Genomic DNA, 25,431 nt, shown 5'->3' with positions numbered 1-25,431 from the left:
AAAGCCAACGGCTGCAAAAGTTTCCATTTTCCTTTTGTTATATAAAAACAAAATATGACAAAATGTGTTTTCCAAGACTGAAGTTTGGGCCCATTTTGCCATGCAAGATCAATATGAACTGGTGACAAGCACAAAGTGTGAACAACTGAAAACAAACACCCGAAAGACAGCCAAACTCAAGACCTCCTAACATGCATTTTTGTCCCACAAAAAGCTGCTACATCATCACAAAGCCAAAAAGAGCTTTAAACTCAGAGGGGACAAATGGGAAAAAACACAATTTTACTTTGACCTCCCTCCCAAATGCCTATAACATCGTGTTAGTAAGTCAAAGAAAATGTTTGATGTTGCTGCAATTGGACTTATAAAAACTCAGCAGTGCAAATCAACCAAACAAACCCAGAAGAAGTACAACTCACAACGTGGGCAAGCACAGCACAAAAACCACTCATTGACCCATGCAAAAATATGTACCATGTTGTAAACAAGCATGTGGACAGTGCATGTTATGTAGGATGAGAAATATGCATATATTACATTAAGTAAGTCACATCTATCGACATATCGATCACGCATTTTACAGGTTGATTAAAATGGTTAATAAACTAACTTATCCACGAAAACTGGCATTATCATATTCATCAATTTGTAAGTGAAAATGTCAAAACTCACTCAGTGCAGGCTCGGCCAGATAGCTGTAGCGCTTACGTAAGGCTAGGGATGCAAAGGTATGACGTCGCTCTGGCTTTTCAGTCTGCAACAATAGCAAATAACACAAGAACCTATTAGTTCTAAGTCACCCTACATTGTGTGATGCGGCCAAATGACCAACATTTGGACATCATAAATGTCAAATTAAAGCAAACCCAAGTCTGCATTAGTTGGTATTAACATAAAAAACAAAGCCCATATTTAACAGTTGCGTAATACAGCAGCAAATTCTCCTTTAATAGTTTTCACTGCACTTCAATATTCTTTTTTTTTGTAAGTACTGACTGTACTATTAAAATAAGTGTTACAATGCCAAGCTAGCCAAATTAGCTTAAGTTAGCCATGATAAGGCCACAAACTCTAAATTATAAGTACTTAAGAGAAAATAGTCAGTTTTAAGACACTGTTACTAAAGGTTAGATCTTAACTTAAGGACAATGTAAGTTAAAAAATAAAAAAGCCACTTGTATCACAAACTGTAGAGCGGAAAGGGTAAGGATGGGACATAAGATAAATTGTTGTTCATATCTACATTATAGCATGCAAAACTGAGCAGCTAAAGGTTGCTCTGAACAAGGAAAGCTCGTATTGTCCTTGTAGAAGCGGAAAGAATAATGCTATGATGAAGCAGAGCCCGCTATAGATCTAGCGCAGAGGACAGCAAATGGTAGGGAGGGTGTGGTTTACCTCATCCTCGGCATCTGACTCCATTTCCTGGTTCCCAAGATGCATTGCAGAAACAGGGGGAGTAACATAATGGAAAGCAGGGGGAAAAGAAACATCAGGGTGTGAAAAAGGAGTGATTTGATTGGAGCCCCAACTCAGACAAGAAGCCATTTTAGCAAACAAAAAAAACACACACACACTAAACACACACCAAAAAAAAACTGTAAAGTGCCAACACTCAGCAGCAAAAACAGCAAAATGAGTTCAAGCCACAAAAAGCCAGCCTGATAATCAAGAAAAAGCCTTTTGCACAAAAGCCCTCAGCCAAAAGCATGTCATCCAAATCAAATGGTAGGAAGGAACAATATGAAACAGCCAATGACAAGAATCCACTGCAAAGCTAACCGATTAACATAGAGAGAAGCTTTAAAACAGATAAAAGACACAGTGGCGGCAGTTTGGCCAAAGTCTTTCTCCGTCTTTCATTTATCCGTGTTATTTGGGGGCCGAAAGTATCCTAACCATGAGTATGGTTATGGAGGTGAAAACAAAGAATGGTGAGTTGACGCCACTGTACCTTCTTCACTGCAGGAAGTGTGATGTTCAGGTTGCACACGGCGGTTTGGGGAAGGCCTTTTATGGTCTTACACTCCTTGAGGAACGTAAGACGACCGCAGGGCTCCTGGCTGGGATCTCTCACCTAGAGAGAGAACATTGCTTCTTTATGTACCTTGTTCCAGTATAGAGGTGGTAGTCACTGCTGGTGTACTGCAATGAGTACACCGTACACTTGAGTATTGCTTTTTTACCATTAGGGCTGGACAAAGTATTTTCTTATTTCTTCGACTTTGTTCTCACATATTATCTACAGAAGCATTTAGCTAATTGAGCATTTGTAGAATAGACTGTTAGAAAAGCCCCATTTCTACGTAATGTTGCGCACGTGGTGCCCTGCAACCGTTAATCTAGTTCACGAGCAGCAAGCAAGAATACTTCTCACCAAAGGATGCAAGAGGATTGATTATGTAGAACATGAGATTAATGGGTCGATCAATGACTTCAGGTCATTCATTGGTGGCAGTGGGAACTAGGTTAGACCCTGTGGACTGGGATCACTGGGTAAGAGTGAGGCAGCGAAGGGGAATAAAACAACGATGGGTTAGTGCAGGAATTTAACAGCAACAACATTGTTTTCTCCAGCATTCTGTCTTAAAAGGCCCTCTCCATTACTAGTATTTGTAGTACTTTGTATACAGGACTGCTTAAAGAAATCAGACACACTCGAAAGGGTTGCATGTTTTATTGAAATGTATTGATGATTGGTTTCTGGTGGAGGTTGAAGCTGCCTCAGATAGAATTGATTGGCGGCTGGGCCTGCAGAGACAAACATACACTTAGTTTGGCTAGTGGGTGTTCTCTCCACATAATGTGCTCATCGTGGTGGAGGGTAGTGTTAGCTGTTGCTTGATTGTGCAGTAAGATAACGTGTAATGTTTGAGTTCAAGTCACTTGCCTCTGTTGGGTCTCCTCTGCAGGGTGTTCGGGCTAATAGACTCCAAAGGGTACCTGAGCACGAATTTAAAGTTCCGGGAAATACCATGTAGTAATAAGTAGAGGGGTGTTAGTGTAGTTCAATCTCCTGTTCAGGCTTTCTGTGACTCCATTGTAATGTGTAGCGTAAATAGAGATCATGCCGACGATTGATATTGGGGTGATAGAAATGTATTTTAATGTGTTTGTTGTGGTTTTGGGTGATTTTGTTGTCATGTGAGGGGCTGAGTTCCCTCTACTGTGGTGGGGTTGAGGTCGTTGTCAGTGGCAGGATATACAAGGCTGCCAGCTTCCAGTAACTTTCAACAAGTTATTTTTGTCATGATGATTTATAGATCTTCCAACTCCATATTCCAGCCTGAGAAAGAGGTTGTTGAAGGCAATAGTGATGATAAGAGTGAATGCAGTACCTTGACACAGAAGGGCAGACGGTTCTCCTTGAAGGCGTAGAAGTTGAGAATCAACTGCTGACCACCTTTAGTCAGAGGAGCCAAGTTTCCGTAGCAGTCCACATAGATGGGCCTGCCCTCCAGAACCTGAGAGAGCACATCACAGAGGTAAGAACTCACGATGAGGTCTGGACGTAGCGCCACAGCTGCTCGTAATCCTCAACAGCACTTAATAGTTACACATCTTTAAGCTTCCCGTTTCTTTTCTCAGCTCTTTTCTTTATATGATAATTCTACAGTTGCAGGAGTTTACACTCTCTACTGTTGCCTTTATGGTAATGTTACTGATTTATGAACTACGCTTCATGTACTGCTGCAATTACTTTAAAGCACTTGTATTAAACAGCTTAGCACATTAAAACACATGTTTTAAATTCAAAACATATTCATAAGTGACTCCCTTTCTGTGCAAGTGACCTGAAAAAACAAGAAGAAAAACAACCCGAAAGGCTTTTGACAAAAGATTGTTTTACATCCAGTTTTCGATCTGCTAGTTAGATTAAACTTAATTTAGTTCACATAATCGATGGACAAGAACTCTGTGCACATATACGTTTCACACGAAACAGCATAATATAACTTAATAATAATAGCTTTCACACGGAAGATAGTAAGCATTTGCACTCAAGTTATGTAAGTAAAATGTAAAAAGTAAAATGTAAGTACTGGGGACGCTGGTTCGATTCACATGCAAAGTCCTTCTGTGTGGACATTGCATGTTCTCCCCGTGTCAGCGTGAGTTCCCTCGGTTTCTCCGGCTTCCTCCCACACTCCAAAGACATGCAGCTGAGGTAATTTAGGACTCTAAATTGCCCGTGGGTGTGAATGTGCGCATGAATGGTTGTCTGTCTCTAAATGACAGCCCTGCGATAGTCTGGCGAACTGTTGAGGGTGAACCAATGTCAGCTGGGATCGGCTCCAGCCCGCCCCCCCGACCCTGAACAGGATAAGTGGTTACGGATAATGGATTGATGGATGTGATAACCCATTAATGCCCTAAAAGGGGCTTGGTTACAAATCAATTTGGGATTACGCTTCAAAACTGAACCAGGAACAAGAAAATATAATAACCAATATTTATGTACCTCTATGTCTTTGCTCCTGGCCACCTCCTCGAAGTTCTCCTGCTGCTCCAGGGTCTTGTCCACCTTGTCATCCGTCATACAGAAACACCTCAGTCTGGACTCCACTGGGTCGTTCGTCTTAGCGAACACCACAAACTTGGCCATGTAGGGAACGCAGATGAGCTCCCTGTACAGCTGCATGGCCAGACCCACCGTCTCTGGGATCTGGTGGCAGTCTGCTAACCAGAACCTGCATAGATTATCGATACAATGATGAACATTTCAGACAGATAGAAAACAGATCAGAATAGCCACGGTGTAACACAATAAGCATGTCTTGTGTCTCACCTGGCAGAGACATTAGTGGTGAAGGAGACGCAGTCGTTGACGAAGGTGAGAGGAGTCGTGCCAGTGATGTCTTCCCACTGTGCCGGTGACGTACCACCTGGTAGACAAATAGAGAGATTGTATATTAATATGATTCATTTTTCTACAAATAATGTACAGGGAACATGGAGCGACATTATAGAGGAGACACACTTGACAAAAGTGTTAAGATAAACTTGATTTATCCTGAGGGAAGTTGTTGTGCAGCAGTTGCAGTAAAAGGAGGAAAGACTGCCGATATAAAGAGTGCAAATAAAATAAAATATAACAGTAAAGATTATCAATGAGTTGCAAAAACCCAGGAAACACAGGACTTTCATCCAGGAGAGAGCTGTTTGTGAAACTAGAAGTCAACGTTGACTTATTTGTAATGTCGCTTCCGTAGTTAAGTAACTGCATTTACGTAGTTATTTAAATAATTAATTGATCCTCACAAAGATAGCTGTACAGGTACCATCACACACACACACACACACACACACACACACACACACACACACCTGTAATGCTACAGAGAAGGCGGAGACAAGGAGTAGAGTCTCCTTTGTAGCCGTTGCTGAGCCCCTCCCCTGAGAGAGGCGGGATTGGGATTGTCATGGTGATGGGCTTGTGGAACTTCCTTCTTCTGGGCTCCACGGTAACGATGGGGCTGAAGGTTGCTCGGTTCCCGAGGATTTTCTTCACAGTGTCGTCCGGTACCGGCTGGGCCTGGGAGACAGTGATCAGGGAACAGTGATTATTGTGCGTATGTGCGTAGGTTTACGTACATACATGTGCATTTGTGTCGATTGTTATCAGCTTCTGACACTGTGGTCACAATCCTCAACTCACCTGCAGTCCGACTTTGATCTTCTTCGTTAACGCACCCTCGGGGAAGGAAGCTTCAACCAATGGGACGCTCCGGCTGCACAGAGTCCCGCCCTCTGGTCCCATCTGATTGGTCTCCTGCCTGATTCGAGACACGACAGCAAAGTACTGTGGGAAGTCCTTGGTGATGATGCGGCAGATTCTCTTCCTCTCCAGCTCCTCGGGACTGTCCAGTTCTACGAGAAGGAAAATACATAACTTACATAAATCACACGTAAATTATAAATCATTTATTTTCCAAAGCTACAGAAACAGCTCAGTATGTAGTACAACTGACACCAGGTATGTTAATTATCCTTGTTCGACTTGCTTTAATTACCTAGTCTTGTAATTACCTAACATGCATTCTTTAAAAACATGCATAATACTTTTATTTAATGTCTTCTATGAAATAATTTGTGTTAACTAGTGCAATCCTCAGACTTTTCTGTTAGCTGCTGTCTTCTACTAAATCAAATAATTATTATTTTCTCACACTGCACTGCATTTTGTAGTCTGGTACTTTATTCCTGTCTAGTTCTATCTTTGCGTGTTTCTTGCATTTCGTCACAATGCGTTTGATGTTTTATGTAAAGCACTTTGTTGCTGAAATGTGCTAGATAAAAAAAAACTTGCTTTGCAATATTACCAATTATAATACATCCTTATTGGTCCTAAACGCAAGATGCAGCTATGAAGGGCTGAAAGCAACACCGAACTGTGGCAGTTTACCCCGGGACAGTCTAACATTTCTACAAACAAAAACCTATGCTGTCAGAATAACTTATTTGATACTTTAACCATATATGAACTACATGTAGGGGCTTTAAAAACACTTCTAGGCCTGTATTATTTAAATTTAAACATACAAATAAACACGTGCTTTACCTTCATCCATCCCACTGAGAAGCTGATTGAGGTTGTCGGCCTTGTAGTCGTACAGATGCTCCTTCCAGGTTTCTCCGTTCTCGCTGCGCAGCAGGATCAGCTCCCTCTCTTGGCCCCGCATCGAGCCAAAATGAGGGATCTCCACTATCACGGGCCTGGTAAGGTACATGAAGTATGGCTTCATTAATTATATACATTTAAGACTGAAATGGCAGGTAACGGGTAAACCAAGAAAATAGAGGTTTACTTCTTTCTGAGTACAATGATAGTTGTAATTTTGTAAAAAAATCTTCAACTTGGGCAAACCCAATGCAAACTAAAATCTGAAATACAAATCATAGATTACATATCATTAAGGTGACATTTATTCAGTTTACTAATTCTACAAATAAAGACAAACACAAACAAGGAGTGCTGAAGGACATCGGTGTCAGAAACATACTGTCCAGGTATGAATGAACTCTGGTTCTGCTGATGACAGTGTCGCTTCATAATGACATAGCCGTGGACGTGCTGCAGTTCGATGGGACATTCACAGTGCATGTGATCGCTTGGCATGATGTGACAGGAAACACGTGAAACGGAATGAGGAGTGAGGGGCGAAAGCTGCACAGCCCTTTGTCAAACAAGGCGTGATGGCAACACAAGAGAGGGGGATGAACGTACTCTAGTCTGAGGACCGATTTTACCCGTTGTTTTTTGTTTTCAAACCCAGTGTCATGACCAATTTCACACAAGTGTTTTGGGATTAAATTACATAATTACTAAAAATACCTTCACGTGTCCGGGAGGGCGACTGCCGAGCGTGAAAAACCCAAACTCGGCCTCCACTCTCACAATAATGTGCTTGTCCTCTACTCGGCGCTTGAGAGCACAACACATAGCGGTTAAATCAGCCGGCTGCATTCGTCTATGAAAATATAGTTACTTTTTAAAATATATTATTTTAGTTATTATTTAGTTAGTTATTTATCTCTATTTTATAAGGGCGGTTTTATTTGGCCTGACCACCGCCAAGAGAATGACAACAGCGTTGACGTCTGATGAGTATATACATTTTTAAAGGTGCTTAAAACAGTCACAATAGCAAAGTTACATTTTTATGAAGAAATACTTAAAGTACCAGGAGAGGAGAAATGTTATTTTGACAAACAGTCAATATGATCAAGATTCTACGTTGACAAATCACAAAAGGCCTCATGTCCACTGAAGCACGGTGTATTTACTGCGTAACTAAACAACCCTTCTAAGTTTCACAGTATGGATCAGTAGAAAAGATGAAGTGAAAATAACAGCGGTCATGAGAAGCAGGATGATGCTCGGCTTGAGGAGGAAAAAAGGCTCATGCCCAACAAGCGCAGTCCGGTCCGAACAGCCAATCGAAACCTTTACTTTCAGTGACATCAGAGGCCCACTGAAAGCTTCTGAAATAAATGTAAAAAATTCCATGGTCTCTAAATGAAAGTGGCTGGAAAGTTATACTGTGTAGTTTTCGGAAGAATTTGTTATATCTCAAATGTAAAAGCTGTATTCTTCCCGGGATGTTATTGAGGCTAAAAATCTTCTTTTCTGTGGTGGACCCATCATCCAACTAACTTTTAACACAAGAAAAAACTAGTTGTCCTCCTTTCAAAATGGTCACAACGTCATTGATTTCTTCCCAAAACTACATGGCTGTTTCCTGACAAATCAACAGAGATGGGTAAAATAATCATATCCATCAGCATGAATCAGCCTCGGTCGTGTCGTTTCCCTCGAGGGAGGCGGGACGTACAGGAGGGAGAGGAGCAGGGGGGGGGGGGGGGGGATGCTATGTTTGGTTCCTACCCAACAAATCTAGTTCCTCTGGGTCCCAGCTGTAGCACTGGACTAACCAGGCTCTCGCCTTCATTAAGGGCTGGCAGCTTTCTGGGAAGATGTAGGTTACTGTGTCCGCAAGATAATGAAACACCCACGCACACACCCAGGTACATACACAGAACACACACTTGCAAAGTCAGTGAAAGCAGCTCCACCGAGGTGCACCAGTAACAAGATTCCCGTGTCTTCTGTCCAGTACTCATCAGTGACATCAACATCGGCAACTACTCACTCACACTCTCCGTTTCTGGTTGGTAAATACACACACAGTGTATTGATTACATCTAATGATGGTGAATCTAATTGCTAACTGGTGATAATAAGCAGTGGAAGTATTCAGAACCCTCTTCATCAAAGATGCAGACTTATAAGCTGTATTTTGTTATGTTAGTTACGCTGTAATTAAATACATTAAACAGGCAATCAAAAGCCTTTCCATTCAGTTGAGCCAAATTTATAATTCCCATTGGCATTGACACACTTCCTGCCACAGTTTTAATGTATATAAAACTGAAATATGTGCACATATTTACTTCTTTTTTCCACAATTTCCACTTTTACATCTGTTAGTGATGTTGCCTTTACTTTGTCAAAGCTGGACTCGATGCTTGAGGGCGAGCACACTGCAACAATTACACTTAAAACGGCAAATTAAACAGCAGGTATTCCACCTAAACATGCCCATACACTCGATTCACACTTTCATAATATCAACGCAGATGGCTGGAGATGGCGGATGGCAAGAAGCGGAAGGAAGGAGATGTCAAGTCACCCAACTCAAGTGCAGGAACATAAGCGATTAAGCAAACAGCAACAATTTCGGTGAGGTTTGAAGACAACATCGAGTCTTACCCGAGGAACTGAGCTCCCGCCGGACCGACCTCAACCAGTCGGCTGGCCAGGCCTTCTCCTTCCACCATCGGGGGAGGCGACGCCAGTTTGTGCCTCTTGACCAGTCGACAGGTGATCCTGGTGGGCGCTGTGCACTTCCTGGGCGGGATGATGATGCGCATGCCGTTGTGACGACTTCCTCTCATGGAGCCGCCCCTGGCGTCGACCATGAAGCTGACCAGGAACCTGACGGAGCACGGAAAAAAAGGAGGAGAGGAGGAAAGAGACAAAGAGTGATAGCAGAGAGTGCAGAGAGAGAGAGAGAGAAAGAGTGAGAGAAAGAGAAGCATGTTGGGAGAAAATAAGGAATGGAACGAGAAGTAAAAAACACATTAATTCAACAGCCGTATTGATGGAGAGAGAGGAGCTTTAGTTGAGGTGAACTCTTCTCATGCTTTGATCCTCAAAACACACGAAGTAAGTAAGTGTGAGCAAAAGAGAAGAGAGATAAAGAAATGTGAAGAGTTTTCTGTGTTGGCTATGGCTGCGCATTGGGAAAAAAAGTGATGTTCACTATTAGAAAAACACCAACTTGCTCAAGTAAATGTCACAATGTTGTAAAAAATGAATATTCTTTAGTGGATATTATTTTCTGTGGATGAATTAGCCAAGACGCCAACACAGGAGCCTCCAGTGTAACCTGTGTTTTATCCATATTAGAAGGTATTGTAGCCCTGTGTGTGAATCAAAGAAGTAAATCACATCACACACACACACACACACAAAGATTCACACCATGCAATTTGGTGAACAAGATGTCATGTTAGTATAAATGCTTTTGAACAAATGGTATGTCATTTTGCATAAACTAATCCTTTGAAAAGCAGGATTAAGTCTTTAGCAAATGTAAAGATTCACTCACAGACTTTGAAATACATGAACTTACACACATGTTATCTGTGGTTGCAATAATTTAAAAAAACATTCAGATCCAGCTGCACAGAGTCACGTTTAGGTTTATTGAACCACAAACTCATTCAGATCAGTTAAGAAACTCGCAAAGATTTCCACAAAAATCCAGATCTGTAACAACACAGTTCATGTGTGAGGAGAGCAAAGACAGATGTTATGAGGTGAACACAGAGGGGAGGGTGAAGGCAACAAAACAAGGTAGTGGTGGTGACAAAAGAGGGCGACCAATCACAGTCAATCACCTGCTGTCGTACTGCGGGAGCGGAGAGGAAAAACTGCAGGATGGACGACAAAGCAACGCAGGAGCGACAGGTCAACAACAGAGCTTTGTCATTGGAAAAACCACCGAGGAGACGATCACCAAGGAGCCCTTTAAAGGAATAGCTCGACATTTTCGGAAGACGCGCTCATTCGCCTTCTGGCGGAGAGTTAGGACGGTTTCCCAACTAACCGGTTTGGTTTGGTTAAAACAAACTCAGGGCCGTTTGCCCAGTTAATGCGGCTCGTTTGGGCCGGTGTGAAAGCCGTCAATCAAACCCAAAGCTGTCAATCGGTACAACCGAACCAAAGACTTGGGGTGCCGGTTCACTGCCAAGCGGACTATGGTGTGACCACATGATTTTAGCTTGAATTCAAAAGCTTAACTAGTAATAAATCCATCTGCTGATCCTGAAATCTGTTGAGGAAGTTAACTATTTATCTGTAAAAGTCTATGTATATAACCTTTTTATACAAATCAACAAGTATGGAAGTCAGCGGAGGTATTTTATAAAAGTGTCGGTAGGCGGATCTGAACAAGGCCAGCTGTTTCCACCCTTTTCCAGTATTCGTGCTAAGCTAAGCTCAGCTAACCATCTCCTGCCTGTTTTTCTTCATACTATTTACCGGACAGACACGGTATCAGTCTTTTTATCCAACTGTCCGCCAGAATGCGAATTAGCGTATTTCCGACAATGTTAAACTTTTGCTTTAATAAATTACAGCTCCTTCATTTCCGCAGTTCGGTGAGTCACATGTGGAGGTCAATGATTTACCTGAACCTGCAGAATCAGGTGATTTTAGATTTGGTTAAACAGAGAAAGAAACTAGAGTCTCATCTCTCCCCAGCAGTTTCTTAAAGTAGTCTCTGTGTTTTGTGGTACCGTGTTATTATACAGTACTATATACAGAAATGAAGGAAGTGTAACTTTTGCTAACACATTTGTTTTACAATCAAGAACAAACAAACAGAGAAGGTGAAGAGAAACCGCTGCAGGTAGGAGCCGTTTTCTCAAAGGGGGGAAAGAAAATGAGAAGGGAAGACAGACAGGCGATAAATATCAGGTGGGAACAAAGACAAGCACGTGTGTCTTGTGTCCTTCCTCATCCATCGGTCTGTGCTTACCCAGAGTGTATCGGAGAGGCGACTAGGTTGACATTATCCAGTGCGTCTGCAGTCCAGCTGTATCTCCTCAGAGAGTCATTGTCAAAGTCCTTAGCCACCGCCAAATGCTGAGGAGGAGACAACAAGGTCATTGTGCACAAGAGGAAAGGAGAGAAATAATATCTGAATGGGCGTTTGATAAAAAAACACACCAAATAAGACACATTCACAGCTTTTATCATGGAGCCATGCAGTTAAATAACCAAAGAAAAGAGAAGAAAATGCAGCCTGTGTTGATGAACATTTGTGTCTCGTAGAAATCGTATCTCTGACAAGAAAACCTTCTAAAATCTGTCAATAAAAAGATGGCTGAAATTTATGTAAAGTCATCCAAAATGAGGACAGACAAGTACCACCACATAAATCTGCTCTAAGGGGTTGCCATGTTTGTCTTGAAGTGCCAGCAGTGAGCTATGACACATCAAGATGACACCTCCTCTGAGGACGGATGGCCTCACTACTGGGAGGCTAAAACCTGCAGGATTTATGGCTGAGTCATAAAATCGTTTCTACACATGGGCGACTACGGCAGCTGTCATTATAAAAACATCAAATCTTTAGATATAAATATTTGATTCGGACACCAGCATTTAATTCAGTGTATTTGTGGGGAAAAAAAGGAGAAAATAAACTGAATTGTCATTTTTTTAAAGTGAAAAATAAACTGTTTTACGGATGGTTACAAACACAGAAGCCAACATCAGATGTACACAGTGAATAGATGCAATCACATAATGTAACCAACACAAATGGATCAGTCCACTTTATAACAATGAAGAGAAAATGATAAAGATATACATGCTGTGAGATATGGAAACACCTGAAAATGACTGATTACGGCATAACTGAACAGAAAAATAATATTATACCACACATAACAAATGAAAATACTGAATGACATATTCTCACATGCACTTGAACGTCTACCTTATTGTGTTTCTCTACAATGAAAGACCTTTCCTTACGGAGCATCTGGAGCAGCGTGAGAGGAGACCAGTTGTTGTTTAGCAGATGTTACATTCACAGATCTTATACTCATCAAGCACTCTTCAAACAAAATAGCAGACTCCTCCTGACAAAGGGGTTAAAGTTCTCCGTCGTATTGTTGTTCACAATATTCATGTCTCAGAGGCGTTTGTGGTCGAGCTTAAAGGGGCACGCCGCAGATTTTACATAGTAAGCTTAATTTACTCAGCCCACTCTCACCAATTGAGACATTTTTGCTGCAGTCTTAATAAAAAGTGGGCCGTGACAATAATCCCCCTTAGACACTAATCTCAGTTCCTCTTTCAGTAAAATGTGACGGGATTGGTCGTCTTTATGTCAACACCATCTCAGGTGTAGGGGATTGTTTCGTAGCCTGATTTTTGGCACATTTGGAGACAGAGCTGTGTCTTTCATGACGTCAATGACCTGTGGATCACTGACGGAGAGAGACAAAAATACAGCAAGAGGGACAAAGTAAGAAAAAGACACCTAGTACGTACCATCTCCTTATTGGGGGCCAGCATCTCCTCTATCATCATGCTGTCCCGCGTGAACGAGCTCCGGTTCAGCGTGTTGGACCTATCAGAACTGAAGGAACGCAGGCTTGGTGTGGTTGCCGTAGAAGTCACGGATTACCAAGACAACAGTCACAATGATGGAGAGGGGAAGGGGAGGAGGAGGAGGAGGAGGAGGAGGAGGGGTGGGTGTGAAAGTGAACAGAAAAAACAAAACATAAACACATTAAATGCATGCAGCTTCCAGGAACCTGACTGAATGCCACCAGTGACAACAACAACCACAAGGAAAAGAAAGAACGCTCCTGAAGAGCGAATTCAAGTGTTTCCAAAACAAAACCCAGAGATTGGAAGAAGTGATCGGCGTGCAAAGGATACGAATGTGTCTGAGGCAGCAAAAAGAAAACATCAATCTAAACTCTGCAGAAATCCAGATGCAAATGCGGTCGTTAGTGCTTGCTGATACCTCTTGGATGGTGAATGTGCAAAAAACGATAACTACAGTGTCTACACCTTTTTTTGCCTCTTTTTAGCGACTGGACTTTTCACACAATGCCAGCACACAATTCAAAAGCCCTAAAAGCCTCATGAAGCTTATGAAGCAGACTTCTATATGATGGACAGTGGACACAGCAACAGGACAGGAAGCTGGGTTTGGCCGTCGTGATGAAAACAATTGCAGATAATTAGCTGTAAGAACATTTCGTTCCTGATAAGTTGTCAGTGGCGGTAAAACGTGATGTTTGTTTGTTTCAGAGAGACTTTTATGAGGCAAATAAAGAGCATTCCTGAGCAATGACTTGTGATGAAATGTTTGCCTGCAACGTCTCAAGCGCAATTACAACAGCGCTATTTGCTCCAAACAAGTAAACCAACAAAAAAACATGTGAACCAATTAGCCTGTGAGGAGCTGCTCTGGAGCTAAACATGGAAAACACACAACTCTGACTGTGAGATGACGAAGCTATGGAAGCAGAAAAAGGACCTGGTTAAAATTCATATTTTTTTAATTCCTGTTATCTGAAGATTGCAGAATTATTTCGCTATCTCGGGATGAAAAAGTAACAGGGTTATTGTCTCGAGAAAACAAAGAAAAGGTTGTGTTTTTGAGATAATGAGATAATAATCCCACACAAAATGATTTGTATCATTATTATGGAAGCTTTAAAATGCCTAAATAAAAAACATCAGCCGCCACCAGCTTGTGTCAGCTATGACAAACTGGCCCCTCCCCCAAACTGTGATTGGACAATTGATTGTTTTTTAAATTTATTTTCTGTAAAAGTTCCATTAAATGCAAAAATATATATATATAAAAAATTAATAAAATGAGTTAGTGGCACAAAATAGCACAACATGTAATTAATTTATGATACTAAAACATAAAATTACATCTGGTCTGATGAACTTCTTGTTCCTTTCAAAATAAATAGTAATTTCTTAAAAATATATATAATTTAAGCAGTTTTAATGTGCGTTTTAAAATACATTTTTGTTTGAAATGTACATAACTTTCTGAAGACAGCATACAGTGAGATTACTCTGCACTGTGCATTGCATGACACTAAACTGATGAAGGCAATAGCTATTGCCTACAGATAAATATCAGTTCAGGTCCCTGGAAGCTCGATGAAGGAAAACTCCACACAGAAAACCAAAATTATGCAAAGCTCCACCTTTGTGGCTAAACCACAAAGACCCCGGCATTAATGATACGAGAGCCACAGTCAAACACCGAAGCAGAAAACACAACAGGCTGTTCTCTTAAGCGGGGAACACAGCAGAACTGTTTTAAGACAAAAAGATCACACGAGTGAACCACAGGACAGAACACAGCGCCTGATGTCAGCAGTGTTAAAAAACATAAACAAAAACTGGTCAAAATCATCGAGTTAGTAGTCAAACATACACGGTAAATATGTATTACATCAGACCACAGAGTAGAGAGTCTGGGGGTGTCAGGGCAGGGAGGGGGGTGAGATGTGGTGAGTGGGGGGCGTGAAAGGGGGAGGGGCCTCTTCATGCCTTCAGCCTTACCTGACTTTGGGACTAACATTAAGAACAGACACGAGGAGAGAATAAAAGATCATGAACACAGGAGGGAGAGAGATGCAGAGAGGACAACAACAGGCTGATAGAATCATGCCAGGTGTCTCACTGACTGACTGACTGTCTGTCTCACTGACTGTCTCACTGACTCCCTGTCGCCCGGCCTGCCATCCTCACTGCTCGCTGTCTGACTGAAACATGCACAATTTATAACTAATGAGCCTAAAAAGATTCATTACAAGTGTGAATGTTAGTCCAATATTTACTCTCTTTTAAGCTCTGTTTTTGGTCTCCACCAACTCCTGAATTATACTACTGTCCTGTATGAACACCACCTTGTCTGTCTGCAGTTGGGTACTGAGCACAGTGAGTGTTTTTTAACTGAAAAAGGTAAATATGAGATTGAAACAAAACAGTAAAGTTGCACGACTTAAAACCAAAACAATGAGCTCAAAGATGCAAAGAAAAAGGGGAACTGCAGAGTCGGGTGATACATCTCTGTGGGTTTGTCACTATGAGCAACCCTTTTCACATTACACAAAGTCTTTTGATCTATTGTTAGCATTAAAATGTTGATTATTGCAGCTTTAAAGTGACAAACACGACACAACTACAACTTTCTTTCAACTCACTCGTAGTGATTTTTGTAGAAAATTCACTTCCTACATTGACTGAACTGGAAGTGATTTGAGCCCATTGCTACAGCGGACCAGCAGATCTGTTAAACCAATTCACACACTCGCACAGCGACGTCCCACCCCCACTCAAACAGTGTGTGTTGATGTAACCCAGGGCTCAAGGCCATGGAATCGAACATGTTTCTAATTTCCTGTGGCTCTATGTCCGTGTGTGTCACTGCTCAGATATTCAATAACCCCTCCCTCTCGAGCGGGTTGCACAACTGTCAATATTTCTGTGCGAGCAAAAAGGTTCAACACGCCACAGAAGGCGAACTCTGACCTCCCAGTGGGGAGAGAAAACTCTGTGTGTCGGGGGTCAGAATAGCGTAAAACCTCACTAAAGACTCTATACCACATGCCATAAACACTGTCGCTTCCTGTCTAAGATCCCACTTTGCTCTGTTGGTAAAACGTTTCCGCTCTTGAACAAGAGGAGCTGTGGAGCAATTTCCTGTTGTACTGCGTCATGGGCGATTTCCTTTCCACCATTTTAATGAGGAATCCAACCACAGCAATCTGTGTTTTAAAGACCCGATCACATCATGAAGTCCTCTCTGTTAGATATGTGGTTGTAGAAGCTTGGTGATGTTGCGACTACTTGCAGAGCTACTGTGGCTAGCGAGATAACAGCCGACAATAACTTGATATAGTGGATTCAAAAGACATTTTTTGTGCCATCGACTCCTTGCCTTCAAACCAGACGTCTTTGGGGAACAGGTTAAACTCCAACAAAGGTTAAAAGTCGTTGATGTAACACAGCTAATGAGCTACAATAGCGTCTCTGTTTCTCTACAACTGTCAAGATGGATTATTTCAAATTTTGCAGTTAAAAATGCCTTCACACATCAACAATCCTCTCGGTTTGTGGCAGCTGTCATTTATTTAACGACTTCTATGCTTCATTTACCTAAACAAACTCAGAAATAATCATGATATTGATCATCGACTGGGGGGGGGGTTCTAGTGTCGTAGTGTGTCTCACCTCTGTGACCGAGCGCCGACGCTGAAGCCCATGTAGCCCTCCTGAGGGAGCGAGTCGTCCCCCAGCTCCCGCAGGTCCTGGGGGGCCAGATACTTGTCCGTGTCCCCCGTCATTGCATCGTCACCTGCAAGGTTGGAAACACGCAAGGTGAGACATTGTAAAGAGAATGAATGAAGTCAATAGAGTTCTGCAGGAATGAGTCCTAAAACCCAGAAATGAGTCAGCGTTTTGTTCCCTCGTCTAGAAGTAATTGTTTTTTTAAATTTGTTTTTAGATGCCTGAAATAAGGTCTGTGTTTAACACAAGGTTAAGAGATTTTAATGGTTTGTTCTACGATATAAAATACGTCAGTTAACATTTAGAAGCTTTTACGTGTCTTAATAAAGGTGGCTAATTGAGACGACTAAACGTCCTCACTTCACTAGTCCTCCTTTATCTTCGTGGTGGTGACATGAAGTCATGTGACTTTATAGCCCAACGTTAGCTTTTTACTTTTACTGATTGCATTCACGCATTAAAAATCAAAAAAAAGTGGTGTTTATTTGTGAGGATTATCTTGCTGAACAAAACGTGTATGTATCATAAACGTTTGTTCGCCACAGAGATCATTTTCTGCAAAAATCCAAAAGGGAACCAGTGCGATGCTAACTTCCGGGGTTGGCCTGCAAAAAACCTGTCATCCCTGCAGCGCTCTGCTTCATCTGAGATCGTGTGACAGTTTAAAAGCGGGAAACTCTATAAATGCAAATCTTATTCTTGTTGTTGTCGTGCATGCAGAACAGTGCTGCTCTTTTAGTCAGAAGGATGAATGCAGCTGCTGCCCAGAGGCTGGTTTCCAGCTCAGCTCCGGTCCAACAAGCGAAACACAAACAAAAGTCTTTGCTGTCACTGAAGACTTATTGTCTCCGTTCCCTCAGATGACAAACAAATGTTAACAGCAAAGCTTGCAAACAACAGAAAGCGCTGATGTCAGTAACTTTTTGCTGTCAGGTTAGTTTAGTGAGCAAACAGTAACAGCAATAACAACAGTTCAAAAGCTTCATGTTGCAATATAATAACTGACCACAGAGTAATGTAAAAAAACAACAAACACACAGCAAACAAATCATTCAAGCTATACAAAAAGAAGTGTTTGAAACATACGTTCCAGGACTACCAGGGAGACAGAGAGCAGCATGGTCCCTCTCAGAGTTACTGTAGATCCTGTAGCCTACTGATGCACCGCTGAGTGCACAGTTGAAAGCAGGAGAGGAGGAGTTAAAGAGCGGAGCAAGTGCATGCAGGCGAAGGAACGGGAAAGATAAAGGAAAGCATTCCAGTGAACCACAAAGCACCGGAGACCCCCGCCTCACCCTCCTGTCCCCCCTATCCCCTGCTGCTACAGCACCCCTCCCCCCCACTCCCTGAAACTTTCTCCCTCACACACACACACACACACTTCACAGACCCCATCTGGCGACATTCCAACCCATTCAAAACCTCCTCCTGAACGAGCCACAACTCACCTCCTGCTTTAAAGCACTTCATCCAGCCAGAAGTCCAGTTTGCAGGAGTTGCAACCCTGAACTTACTTTTCCTCTTCCTTCAACTCTCTGTCTCTCTGTGTGTCTCTCTCTCTCTCTCTCTCTCTCTCTTCTGCACACACACACTGTCTGCCTCTCTTTCACAGCCCGGCTCTCACACAAACAGATCAGCTTTCTCCCGCCTACCAACCCAGGATTATCCAGTGTGTGTGTGTGTGTGTGTGTGTGTGTGGGACAGACACCTAGAGCTCACTGCAGGACAGAAATAGTAAGTGGGTGTGTGACTCAGGCTAAGTTGTCCAACATCTAAACTCATACATCCTCCATAACTCTTTTATTTTGTCATCTTTTTGCTTTATTTTCATTTTATATTGACTTGTCTGTCTCCTTCCTGTCTGTCTGCTTTGATTATCTCTCCATCTACTAAGTAGCACACATTCCTTTATGTCAGTATGCTCACAGTTTACTTCGTCCTCCTTGTTTTTGTTTTCCTCTTGGTCTCAGCATCTTACAACCTCCAGCAGCTTCCGCGTGTTTCAACTCACCTGTCTAACAACTTCTGTTTTCTGTTTCTGTCAACTCAAGAGGCGAATGCAGAAATTCATAACTCAGGAGAGGGTTTTTGCATCTGTCTGCTTGTCATTTGACATGTCAATATAGGTTTCCTTCTTATTAACAGTCCTGCTTCTATTTCTTTAAGTGGTGCTATATTTAGAATATGAAATGTCAAAGCCAAAGACAGGCATGAGGGGCCAACGATGACAACGTACCACAGGTTTGTGATCTTCGCCTTAAATGCAACACTTGAAACATGAGATGACTATAAACTAGATCAATTATTGGAACAAGTGGAAAAGTGACATCAAACGTCAGCCAGCATGCGGTAAATATGTTATTGCCTCATAAATAGTTCAGTTATTTCAAGATTCAGATTTTATACCCAAGCTGACCACATGTTCATTAACTTTACAGCTCTGGAAAAAACTCTTTGGAGAGACCACGACAGTTTCTAAAAGACCGCAGAGGGTTTAGTGGGACGTCCTGATTTAGATCGTGAACCGTGTGTGTTATTGGAGATGTTAATCATTGCTGTTACTTAGCTGGTATGTGAGCCAGTGAGAGTGTGTGTGTGTGTGCGTGTGCTTACAGTTACACATCCTATATTTTTAGATCAGAAATTAAAGATGGTGACTCTACAAGCAAAAAAACAGACAACAACTCGCACACAAATTCAGCAAACATGCACATTAATATACAAATAAAATAATTTGTTTAGCTGCACCACCTTAGACCGGTTACTGGAGTTAGTTACAGCGACCTCATCGGGTTTTTGGACTTACAGGAATAGCTGATGCAGATATTTCCAACATCAATCTCTGTTCAAATGAAGCACAAATACACCTTCAACCATTTTTTTACAACCCTTTTGGAATATCTACAATATTCATGCATCAATGCATATTAGTGAGAGTCCAGTTGTTTTCTGCTTTCTCCCCATCGACTGCAAGTCTGGTTCACTAAAAACATTAACACACAACATATTCAGAGCCAAGAGCCAGAATTACTGGGACAGAACTTTACAACATGCTGCACAGGCCATTCTATAAAGAGACCTACTGTATGTTACATAATACAGCACATCTATATATTAGAGCTGCGAATGGGCCCGAAGAAATATGGCCCGACCCTGCTGCTGACACTGCATAGTTTCTGTCCAACAACGACCCAAAGCCTGAGCCACTGCAGCAGATTTGGGCCCCGACCCAGATTACAAACCCTAATTTCCACTATAAAAACTACAATCTGACATAAATTATGAGCTCAGTGCACCAGCAGAAACTTGTGACGTGATCTTCGACATGCGCCTTCTCCTAAAGCGTAAAGCAAAGCCGACCTGATTCAAGACAGAAGGAATTTCAAGAAACTGTGTTGAATATAAAGAACAGGAGCAGAAGACGCCTCTGACCAGTAGAAACTACGGCACACCTCAGTCTCTTAATCTCATGATATCGGCTCATATTTAACCACTAAAGTAAACTATTGAGGAAATAGATTTCTGTGCAGAAAATATCAATTTCAAGTTGTTTTTTTTGTCCCTCCCCCAATCTCATTAGAGAGAGTGAAAAGTTCAAGTTCAGCCGCTTTTCAGTTACACTAGAGACCAAGAGAAAAAGAGAGACACAAAGTAAACACACACACACACACACACACACACACGCACAAACACACACAAGCAGCTGACACCGTGTTTGCTTTTGGCCCGAATGAGTGAAACTACAATGGAAGCGTCACTGACAAGCCCTCCGAAGACAAAGGATTCGAGTGTGTGTGTGTGTGTGTGTGTGTGTGTGTGTGTGTGTGTGTGCCGTCTACTCCACAGCGTGAAAAGAAATCTGTCACACACACACACTCCGCAATGCCATATGCAGACAGTAGTCATGGCTTTACCAGGAGTAAAGGGCGTATTCCCTGAGTTTCGATGCGTGAAAATACAGCAACACAGCACGAGAGCGTTGAAGCGGGAAGCAGCAGCTGAAGGAAGCGCGTACAGTACCTGTGACTTGAATAACAAAGATGGAGAACCTTTACTAGAACACTTTTCCATCACGGTATTTTTTACTACTTTCCATCAAATAAAGCACATTTAGATTTTGACACCAGAGAGAAACAAGAGATTGTAAATGTTGAAAACAGATGACGGACAAACAGAAAGAGGTATGAAAAGAAGAAGAAGCGAAGATTTAAAGAAGAAAATAAAATGAAGTAAAATGAAAAATACCTTCTTCCACATCAGATATATAGTCCTCTGTGATCATTTCGGGCACATTGCCTCTAAAGACTGTGTGATTGGGATGGAGGAGAAGGTTAGAGAGAAAATGGAAACCAAAAAATATGGAACAATGTCGCTAAAATGTCAAATGATGAAATATAATGACAGAAGTTAAAGATGGAACAGAAATTGTTGGCTTTGTGACCTGAACTACTGCTCAACAACAACAAAATAACTGTTTCCATATCAACAGTGGGGGTTTTTGGCAACCAATGGACCAGCACTGTGACGTGCTTCTGCCAAATATGACTCAACCGGGGATTTTACAGATTTAGGTCGTCTCACCCGGATTTTGTGACTGAGCTCAGGTTGTATGGGGAGAACCGTTTAAACTTATTTAAAGTAATTCAAACATCAATAAGGTGTGAAGTGAACCTTTACCTTCATCATCGGACATGTCCAGCACCTCGTTCATGGTCTCTGGAACGTTCATCTTGTGCTTCTCTGTCACCGTCTGTCCAACACAGAAAGAGTCAGTTGTGACAGAGACGTCTTAAATTAAAGTCTCTTAATGACCAGCATGAACAAATGCTTCCGTACAAATTTCAAGGGAACAAGTTTCTCTATTTTTAGCACCGCTTTCTTTCATCACTTTCAGTTGCCATCTTTTTTTGAATGAAAATAGATATTAACTCTTCCTGCAGATGTTTCACATTAAAAACCCAGCAGGACAGAGAGGGATTGTTCCCTTTGAGCCACTGGAAGGCTTTTAATGTGAAACATTGTCACAGGAAGTATTGAGTATCATTGACACCATTTTAGCTTAGAATGAAATAATTGTAAAGCAGAACTGACTGCATTTAACTTGTATATCATAACAGTGTTTCTACTAAAATATAGTCTCCTCTAAAAGAGAGAAACTCAGCTGCAGAGTGGAGGGTTTGTACACGGCCTTCGCTGCTATTTGGGAATTTATAGTAAATCAATTCACGCTGGAGTTCACTGTGTTAAACGACTATGCCTCTAATTGTATTTCACAAAAGGGAAGCATTTGGGAAACACATTCTCACCTTAGTGGTCAGAGTTTCCTCTGTGACCACTTTGAGTGTGTCAACCACAGAGATGTAGCCGAGCCTCCTGGCGATGGACAGAGCGCTGTTCCCATTCTGGACAAAAAAATTACAATAATAATAACAGAGGCAAGTTATTGATTTGAAACAGTATCAGGAAATCAGAACTATCAAGTGCTAGAGTCAGCACCAAAACAATAATCATCAAAGCTGTTTCACATCTTATTCACTAGAGAACTGATGACGATCTACAAAGGTTATATGTCAGAATCAAACTTAAGTAATATAGTATTAGCATGAGTGTGTGAGTGTGTGTGTGTGTACTAACAGATGTGAGTTCGTTGGGCGATGCTCCATGATGTAGCAGCAAGTTGATGATGTGTGTGTGTCCCTGCTGTGCAGCCTGATGGAGAGGTGTGTAACCGTTCTGCCGAGGAGGGAAAAAGAGAGAAAGGTTAGATTGACACAATCAGTAACGTACAGTGTATATATATATATTATATACATATATATATACATATATATATATACATACATATACATATATATATGGTCTGACCATGTGCATTTTAAATCTCTTCTGCTCTTATAAAAGAGACATAATTACACATAGACACTAAATGGTTACCTTGGTCTTCGCGTTGACCTTCGCCTGATTCTTCAGCAGGAAATTGACCATCTTCACGTTGCCATAGTGACAGGCCACATGGAGAGGAGTGTATCCCAGCTGATGATGCAGAAAATCATTCAGAGCAATGTGATCAGCAAGGAGACGGTCATCCAGGTTACTGGCAATAGTACTTTATAAAAAATACAGATTGACAAACGGTTTGTCAATCCATCCATACATCCATCCATCTATCTATCCATCCATCCATCTATCTATCTATCTATCCATCTATCCATCTATCCATCCATCCATCTATCCATCCATCCATCTATCTATCCATCCATCTATCTATCTATCTATCCATCTATCCATCCATCTATCCATCCATCCATCCATCTGCAGCCGGATAGACAACTGAATGTTCAACCAACTGTCCAAAACCCAAAGATACTCAACTTAAAATGGTATAAAAAGAGAAAAAGCAGCAAATCCTCACATTTGAGAAGCTGGAACCAGTGAATAATTGGCATGTTTGCTTGATAAATGAACAATAAGGACCAGTATCATTACCTTGGTCTCTGGGTCTATCGTAGCTCCCTGGTTGACTAAGACCTCAGCAACGTTGACTTTATCCTCCTGGGCAGCCAGGTGGAGCGGAGTCAGGCTGGACTGAGGACAGACAGTTAAATATACAGACAGAGTTAAAACTATAGAGACGGAGGGATAGAAAGGTGTTGAATAGATCTGTGCATTATAACAAGAGAACAGAAGTTGACACACCCATGCCAGAAACTGCACAGATATTGGGCAAAATAACAGAATTGTGGATAAAGAGGCCATTGAAACACAAGTCTGTAGTACACACACAAACATACATGCATACAGATGTGGTACCTTATTGCCCATGTTTATAGGAGCGTCTCGGGCCAGCAGCAGCGTCACGATGTCCACGTTGCCTTCCTGCGCCGCGAGGTGCAGCGGAGTGATGCCCTGGCGAGTCACGGTGTTGGTGGAGGCACCGTACTCCAGCAAGGTGGTGGTGATCTCCATCTGGTTCTTCTTAGCTGCGATGTGGAGGGGTGTGTAACCGTTCTGGGTGCAGAGAAACAGAGAGGATCGTGTCTTCGTTCACGTTATGTGATTTTGAAGTCAAAATTTTTGGAAAATGTACTTTATGGCTGAGAATTGGATGACTCTTATATCTGTATGTTAAACCCGATGATAAGGAGACGTTTAGCTTAGCATGAAAATGATAGATATTAATACATTAGCTAGAATCCATGTTTTGTTTGGGGCCATTGCCTGAAAACACTGACTGTGAGAGTAAGAGTTATTGGGGCCTAGCTAATTTCAGTGGCAGCTCTTCCTCGGTAGATCCTGTTGGGGAATCCAACCAGCCAATCACAATGCTTCTCTCCGCTATAGTACACAGTGTAATTGCATGTGGGTGACTGAAACTAGGTCAGCCTGCTTTCACCCAGAGCCAAAGAGAGAGAGAGAGAGAGAGAGAGAGAGAGAGAGAGAGAGAGAGAGACTGTGAGAGAGACTGAGAGAGAGAGAGAGACTGTGAGAGAGACTGTGAGAGAGAGAGAGAGAGAGAGAGAGACTGAGAGAGAGAGAGAGAGGTTTTGGTGCATCAGTGCATTGAGGAACATTCGATCTAACTCACTTCGACTGACTCTTACCTTCGCGGCTGCATGCGGTGAAGCTCCCTGGTTGAGCAGGAGCAGCGCCACCTTCTGGTTATCATAATGTGCTGCCACATGCAGTGGAGTTAGTCCACTCTGGACACACACACACACACAAGGATTGTGAGGTGGTTAACATACAGTAAAGTGCAGTGTGTTGATAAAGAGACTGAGAAAGCTTTGAGGGTAGCTATCAAACAAACACGTGTGTGAGTTGCATATAGGGATATTTACTGTGCCCTGTTCTTTATGTGTCGCGCTAAAACCATCATTTCCTCTCACAGCCGCCAGCGTTTAAACATGCGTTACCTTCCCAGCAGCATCAGACGGAGCATTTTTCTGCAGCAGCAGGTTGGCGACCTCGATCTTTCCGTATTTTGCAGCCACATGCAAAGGAGTGAAGCCCTTCTGCAGAGACACACAACGACCCGGACAAAGGATATTAAACCAAATGTATTACAAAATCTAATCTTAGTTGTACTTCACACTTCAGTTAATAGTTTTTCATGAGTCTATACACGGCTGCTCCGTAAAATAGTGTGTGTTTAATCACGAATAATTGAGTTTTTTTCAGGGTCGTGTCATGACATAACACTGAACTGATTATTTGGTGCTTAAAAATGATGAAATGAAATACGTGCTCTGGATGTGGGGAAGTGTGTGACATCAGCTATGAGGCAACACAGATCCTTGAACCAACTCTGTCCAGAGAGACTCTGTGTGTGTCTATATATTAGGTGACTTGACAGAATCCAGACTGGTTTTCTGGTTCAAGGACCAAACATTTCGACTTTATGAATCTATTATCTGTAGTCCGATAGTTGAATACACATCATTCTTTTATTAGATTAGATTATCTTTGATTATATTCGACTCTATGTTTGGACATAGAGATGGACCACATGTGTG

At 41.9% G+C, this 25,431-nt stretch overlaps 1 protein-coding gene across 1 annotated transcript in view; it reads right to left on the bottom strand.

The window, feature by feature from the left end:
• The window catches only part of LOC142952089 (ankyrin-3-like), an 82,446-nt gene that overhangs the window by 22,221 nt on the left and 34,794 nt on the right, over positions 1 to 25,431 (bottom strand). The window contains exons 16-39 of the mRNA XM_076094093.1: positions 24,832 to 24,930; positions 24,520 to 24,618; positions 23,729 to 23,926; positions 23,405 to 23,503; positions 22,853 to 22,951; positions 22,553 to 22,651; positions 22,225 to 22,320; positions 21,596 to 21,668; positions 21,164 to 21,223; positions 16,862 to 16,985; positions 13,136 to 13,238; positions 12,576 to 12,620; positions 11,610 to 11,716; positions 10,468 to 10,500; positions 9,275 to 9,499; positions 6,563 to 6,717; positions 5,660 to 5,871; positions 5,329 to 5,536; positions 4,790 to 4,886; positions 4,463 to 4,691; positions 3,339 to 3,464; positions 1,955 to 2,077; positions 1,399 to 1,425; positions 673 to 754 (exon numbers count right to left, since the gene is read on the bottom strand). Of these exons, the coding sequence (XP_075950208.1) occupies positions 673 to 754; positions 1,399 to 1,425; positions 1,955 to 2,077; positions 3,339 to 3,464; positions 4,463 to 4,691; positions 4,790 to 4,886; positions 5,329 to 5,536; positions 5,660 to 5,871; positions 6,563 to 6,717; positions 9,275 to 9,499; positions 10,468 to 10,500; positions 11,610 to 11,716; positions 12,576 to 12,620; positions 13,136 to 13,238; positions 16,862 to 16,985; positions 21,164 to 21,223; positions 21,596 to 21,668; positions 22,225 to 22,320; positions 22,553 to 22,651; positions 22,853 to 22,951; positions 23,405 to 23,503; positions 23,729 to 23,926; positions 24,520 to 24,618; positions 24,832 to 24,930 (2,818 nt within the window). The remainder of the gene's footprint in view (positions 1 to 672; positions 755 to 1,398; positions 1,426 to 1,954; positions 2,078 to 3,338; positions 3,465 to 4,462; positions 4,692 to 4,789; positions 4,887 to 5,328; positions 5,537 to 5,659; positions 5,872 to 6,562; positions 6,718 to 9,274; positions 9,500 to 10,467; positions 10,501 to 11,609; positions 11,717 to 12,575; positions 12,621 to 13,135; positions 13,239 to 16,861; positions 16,986 to 21,163; positions 21,224 to 21,595; positions 21,669 to 22,224; positions 22,321 to 22,552; positions 22,652 to 22,852; positions 22,952 to 23,404; positions 23,504 to 23,728; positions 23,927 to 24,519; positions 24,619 to 24,831; positions 24,931 to 25,431) is intronic.

This window comes from Anarhichas minor, unplaced genomic scaffold (genome assembly GCF_050575085.1).
Source record: "Anarhichas minor isolate MPS153535 unplaced genomic scaffold, ASM5057508v1 ptg000017l, whole genome shotgun sequence".
NCBI lineage: Eukaryota > Metazoa > Chordata > Actinopteri > Perciformes > Anarhichadidae > Anarhichas > Anarhichas minor.
This window is presented reverse-complemented; position numbering and strand designations above follow the sequence as displayed.